Source organism: Bos taurus, chromosome X, assembly GCF_002263795.3.
Source record: "Bos taurus isolate L1 Dominette 01449 registration number 42190680 breed Hereford chromosome X, ARS-UCD2.0, whole genome shotgun sequence".
Classification (NCBI taxonomy): domain Eukaryota; kingdom Metazoa; phylum Chordata; class Mammalia; order Artiodactyla; family Bovidae; genus Bos; species Bos taurus.
In genome coordinates, this window is record NC_037357.1 from 114,333,332 (window position 1) to 114,354,552 (window position 21,221).

Consider the following 21,221-nt stretch of genomic DNA (forward strand, 5'->3'; position numbering starts at 1 on the left):
TGGCACAGAACCAATAGTAAGTATTAACTAGTGTCATTACTAAAACTTATTATCATTGCTTATATTGATGGAAATCATCTAAATGAATAATGCTTTGTTTCACTATGGCTAGAAATGGCACATCCCAACTTTGCTATTGATATAATCTAAAATGTACACTTTTTTGTCTAAGAGTAAAACCATCATGCTTTTAATTCAAAGTTATCACATCTTGACATTAAATGACATTAATCAAACATGGCTTGATTAATATGTTTTAGATAACTCAATATATTGAAAGATTAAACAATAATTTAAGGTATTTGGTGTCAGGAGATTTAACATTAGAAATCACTCATAAGAGACATCTTTTACTTTAGGTACTGAACTCCAAATTAAGATTAGACAGCCAAAATGATTAAACTCAGTTTTACTATATTGATCAGCTTTAATCTCTTTACTATCAAAAGTTTCAATTTTACACATGATCTTTCAGTTGTAAAATATGACATTTACTTAAGCTAAGACTGTAATATCTCCATTTTATCAAAAATAATATACATGATGGTTGTTATTGGCATTAATTCTAGCACACTACCAAACACGCAAAGTCTGGAAACGTGTGCCTAGCATCAATTTCATCAATTCTTGTTAAGTTACAGTTAGCAAAGCACACTGAAGTCTATGGTATATTTCAACAAAAATAGTTTTTTAAAGGGGAGATGAAAGGCACCATTTTTTAAAGAAATAGAAAAAACAATAAAAGTAATCACGACACCCCCAGGCTAGACCACAAATACACCATGTAATTACATCAGTGGCAGAAGAATTAAAGGTCTCATAGTAAAATGTGTTTCAGCTGAACCTAAGAGATAAATCTTTCATAGTGATCAGTAGAGCTCATATGAAAAGTACGATGCCCTACTATTAATTATCCAGTGTAGTAAATCATAAACTGAAGTTCAGGAAATTAAATTTTATTCCTAAATTTGTCACCATGATGCTTTGTGACCTTGATAAAGCCACTTAACCTTTCTTTGCCTCAGCTTCCTCATCCATATAAACAGGAGGAAGATGTACCTTTTGAGAACATAAATTCAGCCTATGGTTGACTGGAAAGTAGTTTAAATATATTGCTACATTAACTCTGTTAAAAATGTCATACTAACTATAGAAATGCTACTAAAATCATCACATCCTTGTAGCAATCACCTCACTCATTTTGTTGTTGTTTTTTTTTTTCAAGTCAATTTTCTTTTCCTCACTTCCTTACTATTCTTGCTGATTCTTACATTGTATTGAGAAAAAAATTTTCCTGACATAACATTTTCACAATCCACTTTCTTCTCATAACTTTATGATCTAGCCCTAGAAATTAAATGGCTTTCAACTTGTCTGATTCATTCAAAATTTTATGATGGAAATATTATTATTTTGTTTTGAATGTTTCTTTTGAAAACTAAAGAAAAATGTTTCAACCAGAAGGAAAAATAAGTATTAACAGATAAAAGGGAATATTACATAATTTAATCTTTACTTCTGGAAAAATTTATATAGGGTGTATTTTGTTCTTAGACCTAAACAAATTCAAAAACATGTACCATAAACTAATAATGTCTGTACTTTTGTCTACATGGGTCACGGTGTATAGTCAAGTTCATCTAAATCATTTTGGAATTACTTGGTCCTTTACAGCCCACCTCTAGATATGTTTTCCCTATATCCATACTCCCACAAATAATCTGGCAGAGGGCTAGGGTTAAGGATATAGAGTGTGAATTAGAGTTTCGTATAAGGAACCCTAGGATATGAAAATGTATAACAATACAAACTTGAATTTTCACATTGTTATTTAGCAATAAATAAAGTACAGAAAATTGTTAAATAATCCATAACATAATTTTGTGAATATCAAAACACATTTTATAATCTCCAAGACATCACCATGTTTAGAAGTAATGAGTATCTGTTGTTTATATTCTCTAGAATATTTTTCACCATCTCTTGGTACCTCAAATTTCCTTTGGATTACTACTCCTCATCTGAGTCCAATTGGTTGGGGTAAGGCCCATGACCCAAAGCAGCTGAAACAATATCTAATTTGAAAATACACGTACTGTGAATAAACAAATCCACTCCTAGGTAAAAATCCTCCAGAAATTCCTACCTGTATGTACAAGGAAAAATATGTGTTTGTGTGTGTGCTTGCAAGATGGTTAATGGCAATATTACACACATTAGCAAAAAGTCAACACAATTAAAATGGTCTGAAAACAAACTGTGAGATATCCACATAATAGAATATTATAGGATAAAAGTAATAAACAAATTGCTGATAAGTGGAATAACATAAATGAATTTTAAAAGCAAATACCGGAGCTGAAAAAGCCAGACACAACAGAATACACAATGTGTGGGTTCAAACTTATAAGTTTTAAAAACAGGCAAAAATGCTAGTTACATTGCTTAGTTATTGTGTATACACTATCAGTAAGCATAACGTAAAAAAAAAGACAAGAAAGCAAATAACATAAAATTCCTGATGGTATTAACATAATCAGTAGCAGAGAAGGAATTTATATTCAGAACGGTAGGCAGAGAACTTCTGTGATGCCTGTACTGTTCAATTTCTTCACCTAGGTGGGTTCATGTGATAATATGCTAAGCAACTACATATTTATATTTTATGTACTTTGTTTTGTATTTGACTATTAAGTGAAAAGAAACAAGTGAAGAAATATGGGCTGGGTCATGGATTTCTTGCTGTTTAGTCACTATCATGTCTGACTCTTTTGAAACCCCCTGGAATATAGACCACCAGACTCCTCTGTCCATGGAATTTCGCAGGCAAGAATACTCAAGGTCTCTTGAGGCCTAGGCTAGGAACTGACATGTTGTGAGTTCTGTTGCAATACATTTACCAAAATAAGCCAGTCCAGATTCAAGGGGAAGAGGAATGGACTCTGCCTGTTTGTGTGTGTGCTAAGTCACTTCAGGCATGTCCAACTCTTTGTGACCCCATGGACTGTAGCACGCCAGGTTCCTCTTTCCATGGGATTTCCTAGGCAAGAATACTAGAGTGGGTAGCCATTTCCTATTCCAGGGATCTTGCTGATCCAGGGATCAAACCTGTATCTCGTGTACTGGCAGGCAGATTCTTTACCAGTGAGCAACCAGGGAAGCCCATGGTTGTCTTAGTAGTATTAAAAAAAAAACAAACTGTACCTAAAGAGAGGTGAATAATACATTAATGGGGAAAGAAGAAACAGAAAAGAGGAGTGTAACAGAATGCTACACAGCTTTATATAGGACTTCTTGCATAGAATACTTTAAACAATGATTTCAATCAAAACAGTGATATCTTCTGATAAAAATCTCTTCACACATGTCCAGAAACAGAAGTTGTTCTGGTAGAATAAAGAATCTAGAATAGAAAAATACTTGATAAACTGGAAAACATGTTAAAAATGAACATTAAGCAATCTTAATAGGAAAATTCAGTTCTATATTTGTACCTATAAGTTCAACCACAGGTAAGCACTTAACAATTAATATATGGAATATAATGTCATTTGACTTAAAGCTCACTACAAAGTAATAATATAATGTAGGTAATAAAAAAGGTTGATGTAATATCCCATAGTGTTAGCAAAAGTGGAGCATGGGATCTAGATTGAGGGAGTTACGCCTCCATTTGTTACGCTTTTGGGGTGACAAGGCAATCATGTTGCTCAATTGTAAACACAATTTAAAAGCAACTGACTTAACGTGGAATCTGTCCAAGATACTCAATCGATATATTTAAGAATGTACATCTGTTTAGTGACTACTATGGGGCAGACATGCTAGATTTTCACCCCAAGATGGAAATAACACTCCTACTTTTGGTTTCAGCTTCCATGAGTAAATGGTTTAGAAGCCACCATCCCCACTGTTACAAGAACAACCTGAAAACCAAAAGCTTTTCTTAGACCTCTAAGAGAACTGACTGATGTTTCAGGGCAAACCACCACTCCAAAATTTGGAAACACGGGTGAATACAGAGAGTCACAGTGGAGATCTGTTTATTTGGAGAAGACGTTGGAGTGAGAAACTCTGTCAGCAACCAACAGAACCAAACTTAGATATGACACAGATACTGACATTATCCACAGAGAATTTAAAATATTTATGTTTAATATCATAAGTGTTCTAATGGAAAAAAGATAATGTGCAAAAACAGATGGATAATTCAAGCACAGAAATTGAAATTCTCAGCAGGAATCTAAAGGACATGCTAGGAATTAAAACACCTTGACAGAAATGAAGGCTGTCTTTGATGGGCCTATAAGTATATTGGACACAGCCAAAGAAAGACTGAGTTATCCTGAAGACAGAACAATAGAAATTTCATAAACCAAAATGCAAAAAGAACAAAGAATGACAAAAATGAAACAGAACATACAAGAACTGTGGGATAATTTCAAAAGGCAGGAGAAGGAAGTAGTACAGCAAGAAGAAAGAAAAAACAGACTAAAAGAAATATCTGCAATAATAATGGCCAAGAAATTTCCAAAATTAATGACAGACACCAAATAAAAAACCCTTGGAGCTCAGAAAACACCAAGTAGGATAAATAACAAAATCACAACATCCAGAAATATTCAAACTGCAACCACAAATAGAATATCTGGGAAAAGCAGGAAAAATGATATCTATAGAGGAACAAGGGTAAGAATCAGAGCGAAGCTCTTGTCAAAAAACATACAAGAAAGAAGAGAGTGGAGTGAAACATTTAAACTGGTAAAAACTAAAGGCATTCTTGAACAAACAAAAACAGGGAATTTATCACCACCAGAAATTCACTGCAAGAAATGTCAGTATAAGTGATTCAGAAACATGGATCAACATAAAGAAGATAAGAGTGTTAGAGAAGAAGCAAATGAGGGTAAAATAAAATATTTTATTTATCTTATTATAAATTGATCTAAAAGACCACTACTTGTCTAAAGTAGTAATTAATATTTATTGGATGATTCTGTGCTTCCACTGCAGGGGACATGGGTTTGATCCCTGGTTGGGGATCTCACAAACTGTGTCTGAAAATAAATAAATACAATCTAAAAAAATTTTAATGTAAAAATTAAAGAAAATAATTTATTGGATGATTACAACATACAGATAAGTGAAATGAATAACAGCAATGTCATAAGGAATGAGAGAGAAGAACTGAGATTGGTTTTTAAAAAGTATTGAAACATCCAGGACAAACACCAAATTTTTTAAAAAAGAAGTAAAATTTGTAATAAGAAAGGAGAGGCAAAGTGGAACTATACAACCAGAGAAAGCAGAAGAGAGGAAAACAAAGAATAAGTTCAATCAAATGAAAACATTGACAGACATACTAGTCTAATGATTCAATCATTACTTTTTTAAACTTAAAAAATTATTATTACTACTTTTTGCTGCGCTGCACAGCTTGTAGGATCTTAGTTTCCTGACCAGGGATAGAATCTGAGCCACTGCAGTGGAAGTACAGAGTCCTAAGCACTGGGCCACCAGGGAAGGCCCTCAGTAATTACTATAAGTGGTCTAACCACATCAGTTAAAATATAATGAAAGTAAAAGTGGATAAAAAATTAAGATCTAACTATTTTAAAGAAAAGAAACCCACTTTAAAAAAATTTTTTAAAGAGTTAAAAGTGAAGGGATAGAGAAAGATATATCATGCTAATACTAATCAAAAGAAAGCTAGGTATATTGATTTCAGACAAAGCTGACTTCAGAACAAGGAAAATGTGAATAAAGAGGGATATTACATAATGACAAAGAGATCAATTCTCTAAGAAGACATAATAACCCTAAACACCTAAGCATCTAACAACACCCAAGCATAATAACTCTAAGCACCTAACAACAGGAACATCCAAGTTATGAGGCAAAAACATATGGAATTGAAAGGATAAATGGAAAAATTGACCACTATTTTTGGAGATTTCAACACTTTATTTTCACTAATTGAAATATCCAGCAAGCAGAAAATCAGTAAGGATACAGTTGATTTGAGCAATACAATAAGTAAACTTGATTTAATTGACATTTGTAGAATTCTCCATCTAATAACAGCAAAATATACATTTCTCTCAGGCTCTCATAGGACATTCACCATGAAAGATCACATTCTGGGTCATTAAAGACACTTTAGCAATTCTTAAAAAATAGAAATCACACAAAGTATGTACTCAGATCGCCCTGAAAATAAACTAGAAATCAGTAAGAGAAAAGCAGCTGGGAAAATCACCAAATGTCTAGAAATTAACACATTTCTAACACACTGGTTAAAGAATACTTTGCAAGAGAAATTTTAAATATACATGTATACCTATGGCTGATTCATATTGAAAGAAAGTGAAAGTGAACTCACTTAGCCATGTCTGACTCTTTGCAACCCCGTGGACTGTAGCCTACAGGCTCCTCTGTCCATGGGATTTTCCAGGCAAGAGCACTGGAGTGGATTGCCATTTCCTTCTCCAGATTCATGTTGAGGCTGATTCATTTAATTCTATAAAGCAATTAACCTTCAATTAAAAAGTAAATCAATTTAAAAATGTTTGAACATATGAAAACACAACTTACCAAATTTGTGGGACACAGCAAAAGCAATGTTTAGAAGAAATTTATAGAATTAAGTCTAAGTCTTAGGGGAAAAAAAGAACTTTAAAATAAAACCCCTAAATCTCTGCTCTGTGAAAGTTATTGTTAAGAAAAATCAAAAGAAAAGCTACAGGATGGGAGAAAAAACTTAGAAAACACAGATCTGATAAAAGAGCTATAAAGAATTCATAAATTCTTTAAGAATACAAAGAATTCAAAAGTACACGAAGAATTCTTAAACCTGAGCAATGGAAAAGCAAACATTCCATTTGAAAAGGGAGCTATATATCTGAACAGACATAAGATCACAGAAGATACACAAAACACTAATAGCATATAAAAAGACGGTCAAAATAATTTATAATTAGGGAATTGGCAATTAAAACACAGTGAGATACCACTACAGAACTACTGGAATGCTAAAATCCAAGCAACAAAATTGGTAGATGGATGGAGAACACTAGAATTCTTCATTCATTGTTGATGGAAAGGCAAAACAGTATACCTACTTTAGAAGAGTTTGGCAACTTCTCACAAAGCTGAATATAATCTTACCATATACTCTAGAAATTATATCCCTGGGTATTTTTTAAACTAATTTGAAACTCCCATCAACAGAAAAACCTCCACAATAACGTACATAGTAGCTTTATTCATAATGTTCAAAAACTGAAAGTATCCAAGATGCATCATTCAAAACATGAATGGAAAAACTATGGTACAGCCACACAATGGAATATTACTCAGTGACAGAAAGAAATGAGCTATCGTGAATGAACCCTAAAGACACTATGCTAAGTGAAATAAAACATACACAAAAAGACAAATACTGTATAATTCCACTTATTTGAGGTACCTAAAATGGTCTAATTTATGGTCACAGAAAATAGAGGGGTGGTTTCCAGGGACTAATGGAGTTACTGTTTAAAGGATACAGAGTTTCAGTTTGGAAAGATGAAAAAGTTCTAAGGTTGATGGTGGCGATCATTGCACACAATGTTAATGCACTTTAATGCCAGTGAAATGTATATCTAAAAATGGCTAACATGGTAAATTTTGTTAGTTACATTTTACAAATAAAACAAAAAAGATTCTTCGAGCCTAATATCAAGAAATATTCTTAACCAGCTGCCCTCATGACTCAGAAACTGGGCTTATATTCTGCTTGAATCACTTTTTTTTTTTTTCTTATGTTTCTATGTGTCTATGTGCTCAGTCACTCAATTGTGTCTGACTTCTTGCAACCCTATGGACTGTAGCCCACCAGGCTCCTCTGTCCATGGGATTCTCCAGGCAAGAATACTGGAATGGATTGCTGTTTCTTGCCCCAGGGGATCGAGACTCAGGGATCGAACCTGTCTCCTGCATAGAAATGCCTGTTAATAAACCCCTGATTGCTTGCACCATAAAGACTTAACTTTGGGAGCTCATGTGCAAAACTGTGTCCTGAAATAACACACATTTCTTTAACTAAAATAACCTATTCTTAGGAGTAAGAATCATTCATTGAGATATGAGGCCATCTACCAACTCAGCTTCTAGATTGTAAAACTTAATGGGGAAGTCTCAAAGATGGGAATAAAGGGGAGCAGAAAGTGCCACCCCAGAATATGCCCCTTTAGAATAAAGATTATTTTGAGTTTTTTTTTTTTTTTTAAGAAACTATAGAAATAAGAGAAGCTCTGAAAACAAAACAAGAGTTATCCTATCGTAAGAGGAATTTACACTTATAAAGAAAATCTTCATTTATGTAAGGGTGACTTCTCTATACCAGGAAGAGAAAAATGACTAAATCTTCAGCAACTCTTACCAATGGAGAAGGCATTTAGATTTAGACTCACCCTGGTTTGCTGTGCTTTTCCTGGTAAACCTCCCACAATTGGCCTTTCTCCCCTTTGAATTGAAAAACCTTTCTTTTGTCTTTAGCCAAAGATGATATTTGAGGAGGTGGCTTTGGCCATCTTGGCAAGGTAATAAGTTTCCCAGGTATCTTCCAGGTACATGTACATTTTAATAAACATGTTTGTTTTTCTCTTGTTAACCTGCCTTTTATTATAGGGGACCTCAGCCAAGAACTCTGAAGAGTAAACAGAGAATTCTTCTTCCTCCCCTACAAACTTTAATGTTTGTAAAATTTTAAAGACATTATTTAGGAGAATGGAAGATCCAAGGATGGAATGCAGAATGTGATAAAACAATCTAACTCTATTATAAGCTCACTGAAGGGGATGGGAGGGAAAGGTGCTGACCTAAGTAACTTGGGAAATGAGTGGAGTCCATAAGACTAAAGTGAAAAGAAACTGTATATAGGCAATGCACTTGAAGCTATAAAGTTGCTCCTAACAGGAATACAGGTCAGCCATTTTAATCCCATCACACATCTATATTGTAAGTAAACAAGTAAACAGATAGCAGTTGGTGGTAACCAGATTTCTCACTATTGGACAGGGAGGTTACAGATAAACCAAAAGAAGAGGCTAGAATGATCTCTGTGGTAATGGATTAGCGACATAAGTATGAACTCATATTTAGTTCAATATAGATATGGATGGTTACATATAGAACTATTTCTAGGTATGTTTATGCCTGGGTTAGTATACACCTATGTCCTTGCTCTATCAATTGAGAGGTCTTAAAAGCAACTATACTCCTTTAGCAAAGAGTACTCCCACTGCCCAGATCTTAGTTTCTAGTACCATTCTCCAAGAGAAAGAAAAAGGGCTCTTTGGAAGAAATTGTTGATTGTAGGACTGGGGCATGAAATGCCCAGGATGATCCTGGAGCATCTTGTAGGATTCGAAAATAAAGAAATACTCAAACATACACAAGAGCAAAAATGTGTATACACACACACACACACACACACACAACTAAAAGAGCTCCAAAGGGCCAAAGTTGGAACAATTCGAGCAACAATGGTGACGGTGGATACAAACCAAAGTATAAAAGTAACATCCATGAGTCCATACTGATATATAAAATGATGGAATAAGTAGATAAATGTCAGAAAATAGATATATGCCTTCTGAAGAATTTCAAATAATTGAAGTATATACTCTGACTTCAAAGAGGTAGGTGCATAACTCCTTAAGTGTAGACTACAGATAGTTACTTCCTTCCAAAGGGTAGAGTAGTGAAAGCAGAGAAAAAAGAGTAAGTCTATAGTGGCCAAGTCTGACCAGCAAGTGACTAACGCTACCAATGTCAACATCAACATCAATGAATGTCAACATCAACAATGAAGCCGTGTTGATGGTATGATATATTGTGATTTTACATTTGTGGTCTTCCAGGAATATATAACTCAAATTTAAACATAAAAAATCAAGCAAATCACAGTTGAAGGACATTTTATAAAATAAGTGCTCATTAAAATGATCAACATTATAAAAACAAGGAAAGTCAGAAATAGTAACAGCTAAAAAGAACCTAAGGAGACAAAACAACTAAAAGCGATGTGCTATCCTAAATGGGATGCTGGGACAGAAAAAGGACATTAGGTAAAAATTAAGGAAATCTGAATAAAATATAGACTTAATAATCATACAGAAACATTAATTCATCAATTGTAACAAGTGTGCCATACTTATGTTAGATGTTAATAGGAGGATAAAACTGGGTGTGGGGTGTATGGGATTTCTCCCTATTTTTTATTTTTATTTTTTGTAAATGTAAAACTATTCTAAAGTAAAACATTTAGGAAAAAAGAGACATTGCCCTTGGCTCTGAAAAACTCATGTTCTTGTGAAAATCGAGGAGTGTCAACAAATAGTTATAATGCAATGTGGTAAGAGCTGCAATAGCGATTCTAAAAATGCTATGGAGTCATGAAGAACTTTACACCTCAGAACAGAGGGAAGGTTTTAGCTGTGCCTCAAAGAAAGAGTAAGTGTCAGCTCTGTGGCAACATGGAAGAAAAGGCTTTCCCGAGGAGCACTCCAGGAGTAAGGGTTCAGAAGGAGGATATCTGGAGGAGAACAGTGAAATAGTGTGGCTGAGGCATAGAGAAGCAGCTGGAGGCTACAGACGATGCCAAAACATATTATATTTAATTTCTCAAAAATGTTTAAAGTATACCAAAAGTGTCAAGTAGGTTTATCATTTCATTTACTGTGATCTGTTCTCTTAAACCACTACTTCAGTTAGTAGACCCATATACTTTCAATTAAAAAAAACTCCCATAAAAGCTTACAGTATGACCTGTACAATGCCACTTTACTTATCCCCATGTTTCCTTTTCTCTTTACATATAGGACTCTTTGGTTTTATTTTAAAGAAACATTATAACACACTTCAAAATACGTGATATCATCTAAGGCAGATCCACTAAAATTAAATGATACCATGCTTTGTGTAAGATTTACATTAACTAAAATATGATCATGATGTACATAAAACCAAGATACAAAATAGTGATTAATTATCATGCAGAGAAATGCTGACCTCTGTTACTATATTGAGAGTTTAACCCGGGTTCTAAGAATTACTTTTCAATTTGGCCACAGGCAAAGTAAATGAGCTATAAAGTGAAAAGTGACAGTTGCTCAGTTTTGTCCAACTCCTTGCAACCCACAGACTGTAGCCCACCAGGCTCTTCTGTCCATGGAATTCTCCAGGCAAGAATACTGGAGTGGGTAGCTATGCTCTTCTTCAGGGGATCTTCCTGACCCAGGGATCGAACCTGAGTCTCCTGCATTGCAGGCAGATTCTTTACCACTGAGCCACCAGGGAATCCTAAATGGGCTATAGAGTAATACTATTTGAAATAATGTCATGGATAAGTATACCCTATCAATAGACTTCTTATTAAACTCTAAAATGTATTTTAATATATTACTTTGATTCTGGAATATGCAGTTCTAAGATTCAACCAAAATTTCATATACAATTTAATTTTGCTTTATATTGTATTTTCCCAAATCAATTTCACACGTAGATCTACCTAAGTTAGAGGTAATGATAATAATCAGTTGGATGGAAATTTTCATTGAAGCTGTAACTTTCTCTTGGATATCAAGAAATAATTATTCCTCCTTTTTCCATGAAGAAAAGGATATATTTTTGGCAAAATGAATGCACAAAAATATAATAGCCCTGGTTAGCATTTAGGAGAAAACAATTCTATTATTTTTTTTCTTTTTTTATTATTATTATTATTTTTTACTTTACAATATTGTATTGGTTTTGCCATACATCAACATGCATCCACCATGGGGTATACGTGTTCCCCATCCTGAGCCCCCCTCATAATTCTATTATTAATCGTACAAAATAGACTCATTTATATCATTTTACTCTTTGGGATCCAGTTTCCAATCTCTAGGAGACTGTTCCCAGTCTCCTCTTACTAGACAGTGTTTCAGTAACCAAGTGTTTCTAGAAAGAGGAAAGATATGTTTACTGAAGATTAGTTTCACATCCCAAAGAATAAAGACTAGAAAGTCATTCTATTCTCTTTTCAGAATAGGTATTTTTCATTATACTTTTAGATTTCTTTGTCTCAGTACTTAACTCCTTGAAAAGCTACTTCAGTATACATTATGAAACGAGATGCCAGTCCAGGTTCAATGCACGATGCTGGATGCTTGGGGCTGGTGCACTGGGATGACCCAGAGGGATGGTGCGGGGAGGGAGGAGGGAGGAGGGTTCAGGATGGGGAACACATGTATACTAATTAAATAATTTTCTATTAAAGAAAAAAAAAGAGAAAAAAAATACCATTTTAATTTCAGATATAAAAAAAATAAATAAATAAAAGCCTTAACTATTAAAAAAAAAAAAGAAAAAATAATATATTCAATATTTATTGTAGAGAAAATCCAAGTATAGATAGCTGTATTTTTCACTGTTCCATTAAACAGGGAGGTAAAGTGATAAAGGGGTAAATTTTAATTTTCTATACAAAAGCCTATTAACACAACAAAACTGAAAACCAAGTGAGTGCAAATCATACGTATGTACATCATAGGTACATACTACACAATTAAATGTGTGGTTACTATTTAAACATAACATGTATTGCTACTGTCAGTTATCTTCTGGGTCTAATATTTCTCAAAGGCATCACCAAAGAGTATATGATTTAACTAAATTTCCTTTCAGTCAGAATACTTACAGCCATCAAATGAATTTCATGATATCAAATTTTGTTTTTAAATTAAACTAATCAAAATTTCAAGATTTAAAGATTATTATAAGATGAATGTGACTGCCACAAAATACTTTTCATATACAGGAAGTTTGAAGCTGTTAAGAATAATACTGCACAGGAACCTGGGAAGTTAGGTCCATGAATCAAGGTAAATTGAGTTCAGTCAGTTCAGTTCAGTCGCTCAGTCATGTCCGACCCTTTGAGACTCCATGAATCGCAGCATGCCAGGCTTCCCTGTCCATCACCAACTCCCGGAGTTCACTCAGACTCACGTCCATCGAGTCAGCAATGCCATCCAGCCATTCTCATCCTCTGTCGTCCCCTTCTCCTCCTGCCCCCAATCCCTCCCAGCATCAGAGTCTTCTCCAATGAGTCAACTCTTGACATGAGGTGGCCAAAGTACTGGAGTTTCAGCTTTAGCATCATTCCTTCCAAAGAAATCCCAGGGCTGGTAAATTGGATGTGGTCAAACAGGAGATGACAAGTGTGAACATCAAAATCTTAGGAATCAGTGAAGTAAAATGGATGGGAATGGGCAAATTTAATTCAGATGACCATTATATCTACCACTGTGGGCAAGAATCCTTCAGAAGAAATGGAGTAGCCCTCATAGTCAGTGAAAGAGTACAAAATGCAGTACTTGTGTGCAATCTCAAAAATGACAGAATGATCTTGATTCATTTCCAAGGCAAACCATTCAATATCAAGTAATCCAAGTCTATGCCCCAACCACTAATGCTGAAGAAGCTGAAGTTGAACAGTTTGAGGAAGACTATAAGACTTTTTAGAACTAACAAACAAAACAAGATGTCTTTTCATCACAGGGGAGTGGAATGCAAAAGTAGGAAGTCAAGAGATAGCTGGAATAACAGCAAGTTTGGCCTCGGAGTATAAAATGAAGCAGGACAAAGGTTAGCAAGGTTTTGTCAACAGAACACACTGGTCATAGCAAACACCCTCTTCCAACAACACAAGAGATGACTCTATACATGTATATCACCAGACGGTCAATACTGAAATCAGACTGATTATATTTTCTTTGGAGCCGAAGAAGAAGCTCTATACAGTCAGCAGAAACAAGATCTGGAGCCAACTGTGGCTTAGATCATGAACTTCTTATTGCAAAATTCAGGCTCAAACTGAAGAAAGTAGGGAAACCACTATGCTATTCAGGTATGACCTAAATCAAATCCCTTATGATTATATAGTGGAGGTAATTAATAGATTCAAGAGATTTGACCTGGTAGACAGAATGTCTGAAAAATTATGTATGGATGGAGATTCATAACTGTACAGGAGGCAATGACCAAAACTATCCTAAAGGAAAAGAAATGCAAAAAGGCAAAGAGGTTGTCTGAAGAGCCTTTAAAAATAACTGAGAGAAGAAAGAAGTGAAAGGTAAGGGAGAAAGGGAAAGATATACCCCAATGAATTCAGAGTACCAGAAAATAGCAAGGAAAGGTAAGAAAACATTCTTAAGTAAACAATGCAAAGAAACAGAGGAAAACAATAGAATGAGAGACTAAAGATCTCTTCAAGAAAATTGGAGATGTCAATGGAATATTTTATGCAAGGATGGACATGATAAAGGACAGAAATGACAAGGACCTATCAGAAGCAGAAGAGATTAAGAAGAGGTGGCAAGAAAACACAGAAGAACTATACAAAAAAGGCCTTAATGACCCAGACAACCATGATGGTGTGTCACTCACCTAGAGCCAGACATCCTGGAATGTGAAGTCAAGTGGGCCTTAGGAAGCATCACTACAAACAAAGCTAGTGGAGGTGATGGAATTCCAGTTGAGCGATTTCAAATCCTAAAAGATGATGCAGTGAAAGTGCTGCATTCAATATGCCAGCAAATTTGGAAAACTCAACAGTGGCCACAGGACTGGAAAAGGTCAGTTTTCATTTCAATCCCAAAGATGCGCAATACCAAAGAATGTTTGAACTATTTCACATTTGCGCTCATTTCACATGCTAGCAAAGTAATGCTTAAAATCCTCCAAGCTAGGCTTCAGCAGTATGTGAACCAAGAACTTCCAGATGTACAGCTGGGTGCAGAAAAGGCACAGGAACCATACAGCAAAATTGCCAACATCCGTTGGATCACAGAGAAATAAAGGGAATTCCAGAAAAACATTTACTTCTGCTTCATTGACTATGCCAAAGCCTTTGACTGTGTGGATCACAACAAACTGGAAAATTCTTAAAGAGATGGGAATACTAGACCACCTTACTTGCCTCCTGAGAAACCTGTATGCAGGTCAAGAAGCAACAGTTAGAATCAGACATGGAACAACAGAGTGGTTCCAAATTGGGAAAGGAGTAGGTCAAGGCTGTATATCGTCCCCTGCTTATTTAACTTATATGCAGAGTACAACATGAGAAACGCTGGCCTGGATGAATCAAAAGCTGGGATCAAGATTGCTGGGGGAAATACTGACAGCCGCAGATATGCAGACAATTCCACTCTAAACAGCAGAAAGCAAAGAGGAACTAAAGAGCTTCTTGATGAAGATGAAAGACGAGAGTGAAAAAGTTGGGTTAAAACTCAACATTCAAAAAACTACAACCATGGCATCTGGTCCCATTACTTCAGGGCAAACAGAAGGGAAAAAACTGGAAGCAATGACAGATAGTATTTTCTTGGGCTACAAAATCACTGTGGATGGTGACTGCTGCCATGAAATAAAAAAGACGCTTGCTCCTTGGAAGGAAAGCCATGACAAACCCAGACAGCATATTAAAAAGCAGAGATACCACTTATTAAGAATCTCTCTTAATAAGATAAGAATAATGAATTTTTAACTGACTGAAGGATTGATTTTGATCCCCCCACTTTATCTGTTGGAACCACTTTGAGAGAAGTACACAAGAACATAAAATGAGGGATGAATAAATTATTTAAGAATATATCACTTAAAATGACAAAAATGATGCATATTTATATGTAATTCTGTATCTTGCTAATTGATTTCATACATATTAGCTTATCTCATTCAATTCTTGCAAAAATCCTATGAAATAAACAAGGCAAACTTTATCATCACCATTTTATACATGAGGAAACTGATATTCTGAAGGTTATAGTGATTAAAATATTCACGTGACTAGTGAGTTGTAGGTCTGTGATTACACACTGTCCTGAATCTTGCCCTCATGCCTTTCCACCTTAGTAACCAGATACAGGAATGAGACCATGCAACGCATCTCACATAATTATTCAAACATTGCACGTGATATTTTGTTATATTCAAGTTCATGAGAACATGTGTCAAGTTCACAGAGTAAAAAAGTAATTTTTCTAATTTGCAACAAGACAGGAAGATCAAGGTAAATTTCATATATTCCATTTCAACACTCTAGGAAATGTTTCCAAAAATGACACCACTACAAAATATAAGCATAATTTTCTGAAATTGTATACTCATTATTTCAAGTACTTTCAAAACCTAACATTTCTATAATCCCCTAAGCCTATTTTCTTTAACCTTTCAAATGCATTTCAGGGCAATATGATTTGAAAACAAGAAGGAATAAATTTCACCTATAGGAATACACTTAGCATTTGGTTAAGTGGTTCTTTCACTGCAAAGATTTGAAAAAATCAATATGAAGCACAAAAGTGAAACTTAAAATGTTAGTTTCATTATTTGCAAGTGAAATACTGAAGACTAGCTTACCTGTAACAGTTAGTTCAGTAGTTCTTCTCACAACAAAGCCTCCATATTTTAACTCACATGTATAATTTCCAATGTCATCTTCTCTGACTTCTCTTATAAGCAGGGTATCTCTTTTGAATACTATACTTGGCCTCCATGTTTTTGTCCTACATTCCTACATGAAGAATATAAAATTTTTATAGTACATACAGTGACTTAAAAATAAAATATTTAAAATGACTAAACTAAAACTTCTAAAGTTATATTTTAAAAATGCTGAAGAGTTTGGAATTAATGCTAAAGATTTTCAAACCTTTTCCATATTTCCAGGAAATCAGGTTCTCAATTTGGAAAAAAGTACTCAAGATTCACTTTATTAATGCATACGATTAGTGTCTCTAAATCAGATAGTTACATGTTGATGTATTAGATATAATAAAAGGAACATTTATTAAGATTACTTTTGACATCACTTTTAGAAGAAAATATTTTATGTTTGATTTTTATGAAATTAACTACCTTGATACTAATAACATAAAACATAAAATGAATTTTTTAGTGGAAAGTAAAAAAAAAAACTAACTCTATGGAGAAAAATGCTTTAATTCAATATTTTAAATCTTTTAATGCCACATATAGAAATAATTTGATCTTTCCATAGCATACATATTCTGCAATTCATGGAAGAAATGGCCATGATTTTTATGTAAGATCTTTATAGTTCCATAATACCAATTTTCATTGTTAATATCAAATTATGGTCTCTGCTTCAAGTTTTGGATTATAATGATGTTGGCTCAGGAGATTTCTGTTTTTGAGAAACACGAGTTCATTTTCTCTAGCCAAATTAAAAATCAACGGAATGAGGATAAAATAGCTTTAAAACTTTTAACATTATCCAGAAGTCATATCTTTTAAAAAATTTATTGGCAAAACAAATTTATACAGATCATTATTTTGAGTATGTATCTCAATGCCTCTGTGTAATTGGGGCACAATTATCTGGCTATTTCAGTGCAAACTACACATTTAATATCTTCATATTAGTTGTATAAATGGTTATGTTTACATGAATTATACACTAAATGTTTGCCATATATGTTCCCTTGACTGTGGACAAATAATCTGAAGACTTTTTAAAATTCCAGATATACTGCATCTTCACCCATCACTTCACTAGTTATGGTCTATCTAGCTTAAGGTCACAATGACTGAGGAGATGGTGGAAACATAACTAAAGGACCTATATGAGGCTAGTCATTTAAAAAATTGAATGTAAGACTCTGTGTGGGGAGTGTGTGTGCACGTGTGTGTAGTCTCTAATATTTCAGCAAATTCTGAGCTACTATTTGCAAAAAATGAGAAAAAGTGTGTAACTCTTAAGATCACCTTCTTGTGCGTGCAAGTGTGTACTCAGTCGTGTCCGACTCTTTGCAACCCCATGGACTGTAGTCTGCTAGGCTCTTCTGCCCATGGAATTTTCCAGGCAAGACTACTGGAGTGGATTGCCATTTCCTGCTCCAGGATGAATGTCTTAGCAAACAACAAAGGAATTGCGTATCTAGGAGTTGAATGTACACATGAAAAATATTTGCAATTGAAGACCTGGGTCAAACTCTCCTAATATCCCTTCTTTTTTGAGGAAATAATCAGGGCTTGCTTAGAATTTTCCAACGGAAAGCAAGCAAATTTTAGAAAATCAGGATTAGAAATATTCATACAATTAAGACATAAAATACAAAGCTCATGTGCACAGGAACAAAAATAATGGGGCTAATTTTAAGGCTATTTAACATTGTCCAAGACAGAAATCCAGGGAAAAGTAAAAAACTATTTCAACAGTTCCCTTGATGTTCTGAATCCTCCATTGTTTATAATCAAGAATGAAAGTAAGTCATTTGGAGAAGGGCATTGCTAATATTGGAAAATCCTTTAAAGATTACTAAACATGCATCAGTTTTCATTCCAATCCCAAAGAAAGGCAATGCCAAAGAATGCTCAAACTACCACACAATTGCACTCATCTCACATGCTAGTAAAGTAATGCTCAAAATTCTCCAAGTCAGGCTTCAGCAATATGTGAACCATGAACTTCCAGATGTTCAAGCTGGCTTTAGAAAAGGCAGAGGAACAAGAGATCAAATTGCCAACATCCAAAACGTTGGATCATCAAAAAAGCAACAGAGTTCCAGAAAAACATCTATTTCTGCTTTATTGACTATGCCAAAGCCTTTGACTGTGTGGATCACAATAAACTGTGGAAAATCTGAAAGAGATGGGAATACCAGACCACCTGATCTGCCTCTTGAGAAACCTGTATGCAGGTCAGGAAGCAACAGTTAGAACTGGACATGGAACAACAGACTGGTTCCAAATAGGAAAAGGAGTACGTCAAGGCTGTATATTGTCACCCTGCTTATTTAACTTATATGCAGAGTACATCATGAGAAACGCTGGGCTGGAAGAAGCACAAGCTGGAATCAAGATTACCAGGAGAAATATCAATACCCTCAGATATGCAGATGAACCCACCCTTATGGCAGAAAGTGAAGAGGAACTAAAGAGCTTCTTGATTAAAGTGAAAGAGGAGAGTGGAAAAGTTGGTTTAAAGCTCAACATTCAGAAAACTAAGATCATGGCATCCGGTCCCATCACTTCATGGCAAATAGATGAGGAAACAGTGGAAACAGTGGGCTGACTTTATTTTGGGGGGCTCCAAAAATCACTGCAGATGGTGATTGCAGCCATGAAATTGGAAGAAAAGTTATGACCAACCCAGATAGCATATTAAAAAGCAGAGACATTACTTTGTCAACAAAGGTCTGTCTAGTCAAGGCTATGGTTTTTCCAATAGTCATGTATGGATGTGAGAGTTGGACTATAAAGAAAGCTGAGCGCCAAAGAATTGATGCTTTTGATCTGTGGTGTTGGAGAAGACTCTTGAGAGTCCCTTGGACTGCAAGGAGATCCAACCAGTCCATCCTAAAGGAGATCAGTCCTGGGTGTTCATTGGAAGGACTGATGTTGAAGCTGAAACTCCAATACTTTGGCCACCTGATGAGAAGAGCTGACTCATTTGAAAAGACCCTGGTGCTGGGAAACATTGAGGGCAGGAAAAGGGGACGACAGAGGATGAGAAGGTTGGATGGCATCACCGACTCAATGGACATGAGTTTGGGTAAGCTCCGGGAGTTGGTGATGGACAGGGAGGCCTGGAGTGCTGCGGTTCATGGGGTTGCAAAAAAGTCAGACACGACTGACCGACTGAACTGAACTGAACTGAAAGATGTATTTCCTGTTTCATTTCTAACAAGTTTGGAATTCAAAAGCTATCAGTCCTGAGGACTCACATTCTGTATACTGATATTTGTGAATCTAGTTAGTAAAAGATCCAGCTTCCTACATTCCTATTTCTAGTTAGTTGGACAAAACAAAGTTTATACTAGGAATCTTTAAACCATGGATAAAATATTCCAGACAAATGTTCACAGCCTGTATACTGTATTTTCTTGAGTATGTTCAATAACAAAACTATCTTTTATGATATAAATAGTTAAAGAATATGTTCAAGTCCTGAAGTTCACTCAATGATGTGACAGGAAGAACAGTGTCTGCTTATTCTGTTTAAGGCTAAATTTTCTTTTGGTTTTTGGGGGAAAAAAAGTTAATCTAACACTATTTTTATAATGTTATACATTTTCATCAGGTTTTCAAAAATATGCATACTTTTATATGAAAAGGATTAGAATATGCACATAGGTACTTCCATTAAACAGAATATTTCAGTAAACTGGTATACAATTTTACCACAGAAGCAAGTCAATCCTTTCTCTGCTGTTTGGGGATATTTTAGACTGCTTATATGAGTGCTTTAAAATGAATGCTTGACATATTTCAGTTCTTGAAATTATCAACACAGATTATAATAGAATTGAAGTGATTATCAGCATAAATTATATCTAAACATTCACACAATAGCTTACTACAGTGGACTACCATATAAACATTGACTAGGATTTTCAAAGTCACTCGTTTTAAAACTTACAATGACCAGCACAACTTGCTGTAGTATTTTATAAAGGCAGAACTGAACTACAGAACACCCATTAGTTTTTTTTATCCAACTTACCCTATAAGATACACATGAATCTATTTATGAGCAATAAAATCATTCATAGTCCATACCTTATACCACAGGATTTCAGGTTCTCTGCTTGGTAGCAAAAAGTCTTCTATGTCACGGCAGGCAATTTCCTTGCTTTTGCTAAGTTCAGCTTTATCAAAGTACTTCATCTTGGAATTGTAGCAGAGTCCAGTGTCATTTTCGCCTACTGTCAGTGAGATGGATACTTTCATACAGTAAGTGGAGTTTCTGTAACAAAGCAGAATAAATATGGTGGCCTGGTGTGAACAAATAGCAACCGATGCCAAGGGAGTACATTTACTTCAGTCAAAAAGGGAAAGAAGGATAAAAACTCTATTGATTAATTAATGTATGGTATCATGGCTTATTCCACAGGGCTCTTATCTGTCAGCTAAACAATGCTTGGTTCTGTTAAACCACTTATATATTTTTCATATGCTGGGAAGAAAGTTTTATAATATATACAGGTTTGGTTTGAAAAAATGTTCAATAGAGATTTTTGTTATCTAGAAAAATAAAAGTAATAAAAATATTTAGGTCAAGAAAGAAATCAAGTTTGGGTATAATTATGCTAAAATCAGTAAACTCATACTCAGCCATAAATACACATGAAATAATGCCATTTGCAGCGACATGGATGAACCTAGAG

At 34.8% G+C, this 21,221-nt stretch overlaps 1 protein-coding gene across 1 annotated transcript in view; it reads right to left on the minus strand.

The window, feature by feature from the left end:
* Window positions 1-21,221, minus strand: part of IL1RAPL1 (interleukin 1 receptor accessory protein like 1) — a 702,239-nt gene that overhangs the window by 575,669 nt on the left and 105,349 nt on the right. Inside the window, exons 2-3 of the mRNA XM_059883865.1 lie at window positions 20,614-20,800; window positions 16,450-16,603 (exon numbers count right to left, since the gene is read on the minus strand). Of these exons, the coding sequence (XP_059739848.1) occupies window positions 16,450-16,603; window positions 20,614-20,800 (341 nt within the window). The remainder of the gene's footprint in view (window positions 1-16,449; window positions 16,604-20,613; window positions 20,801-21,221) is intronic.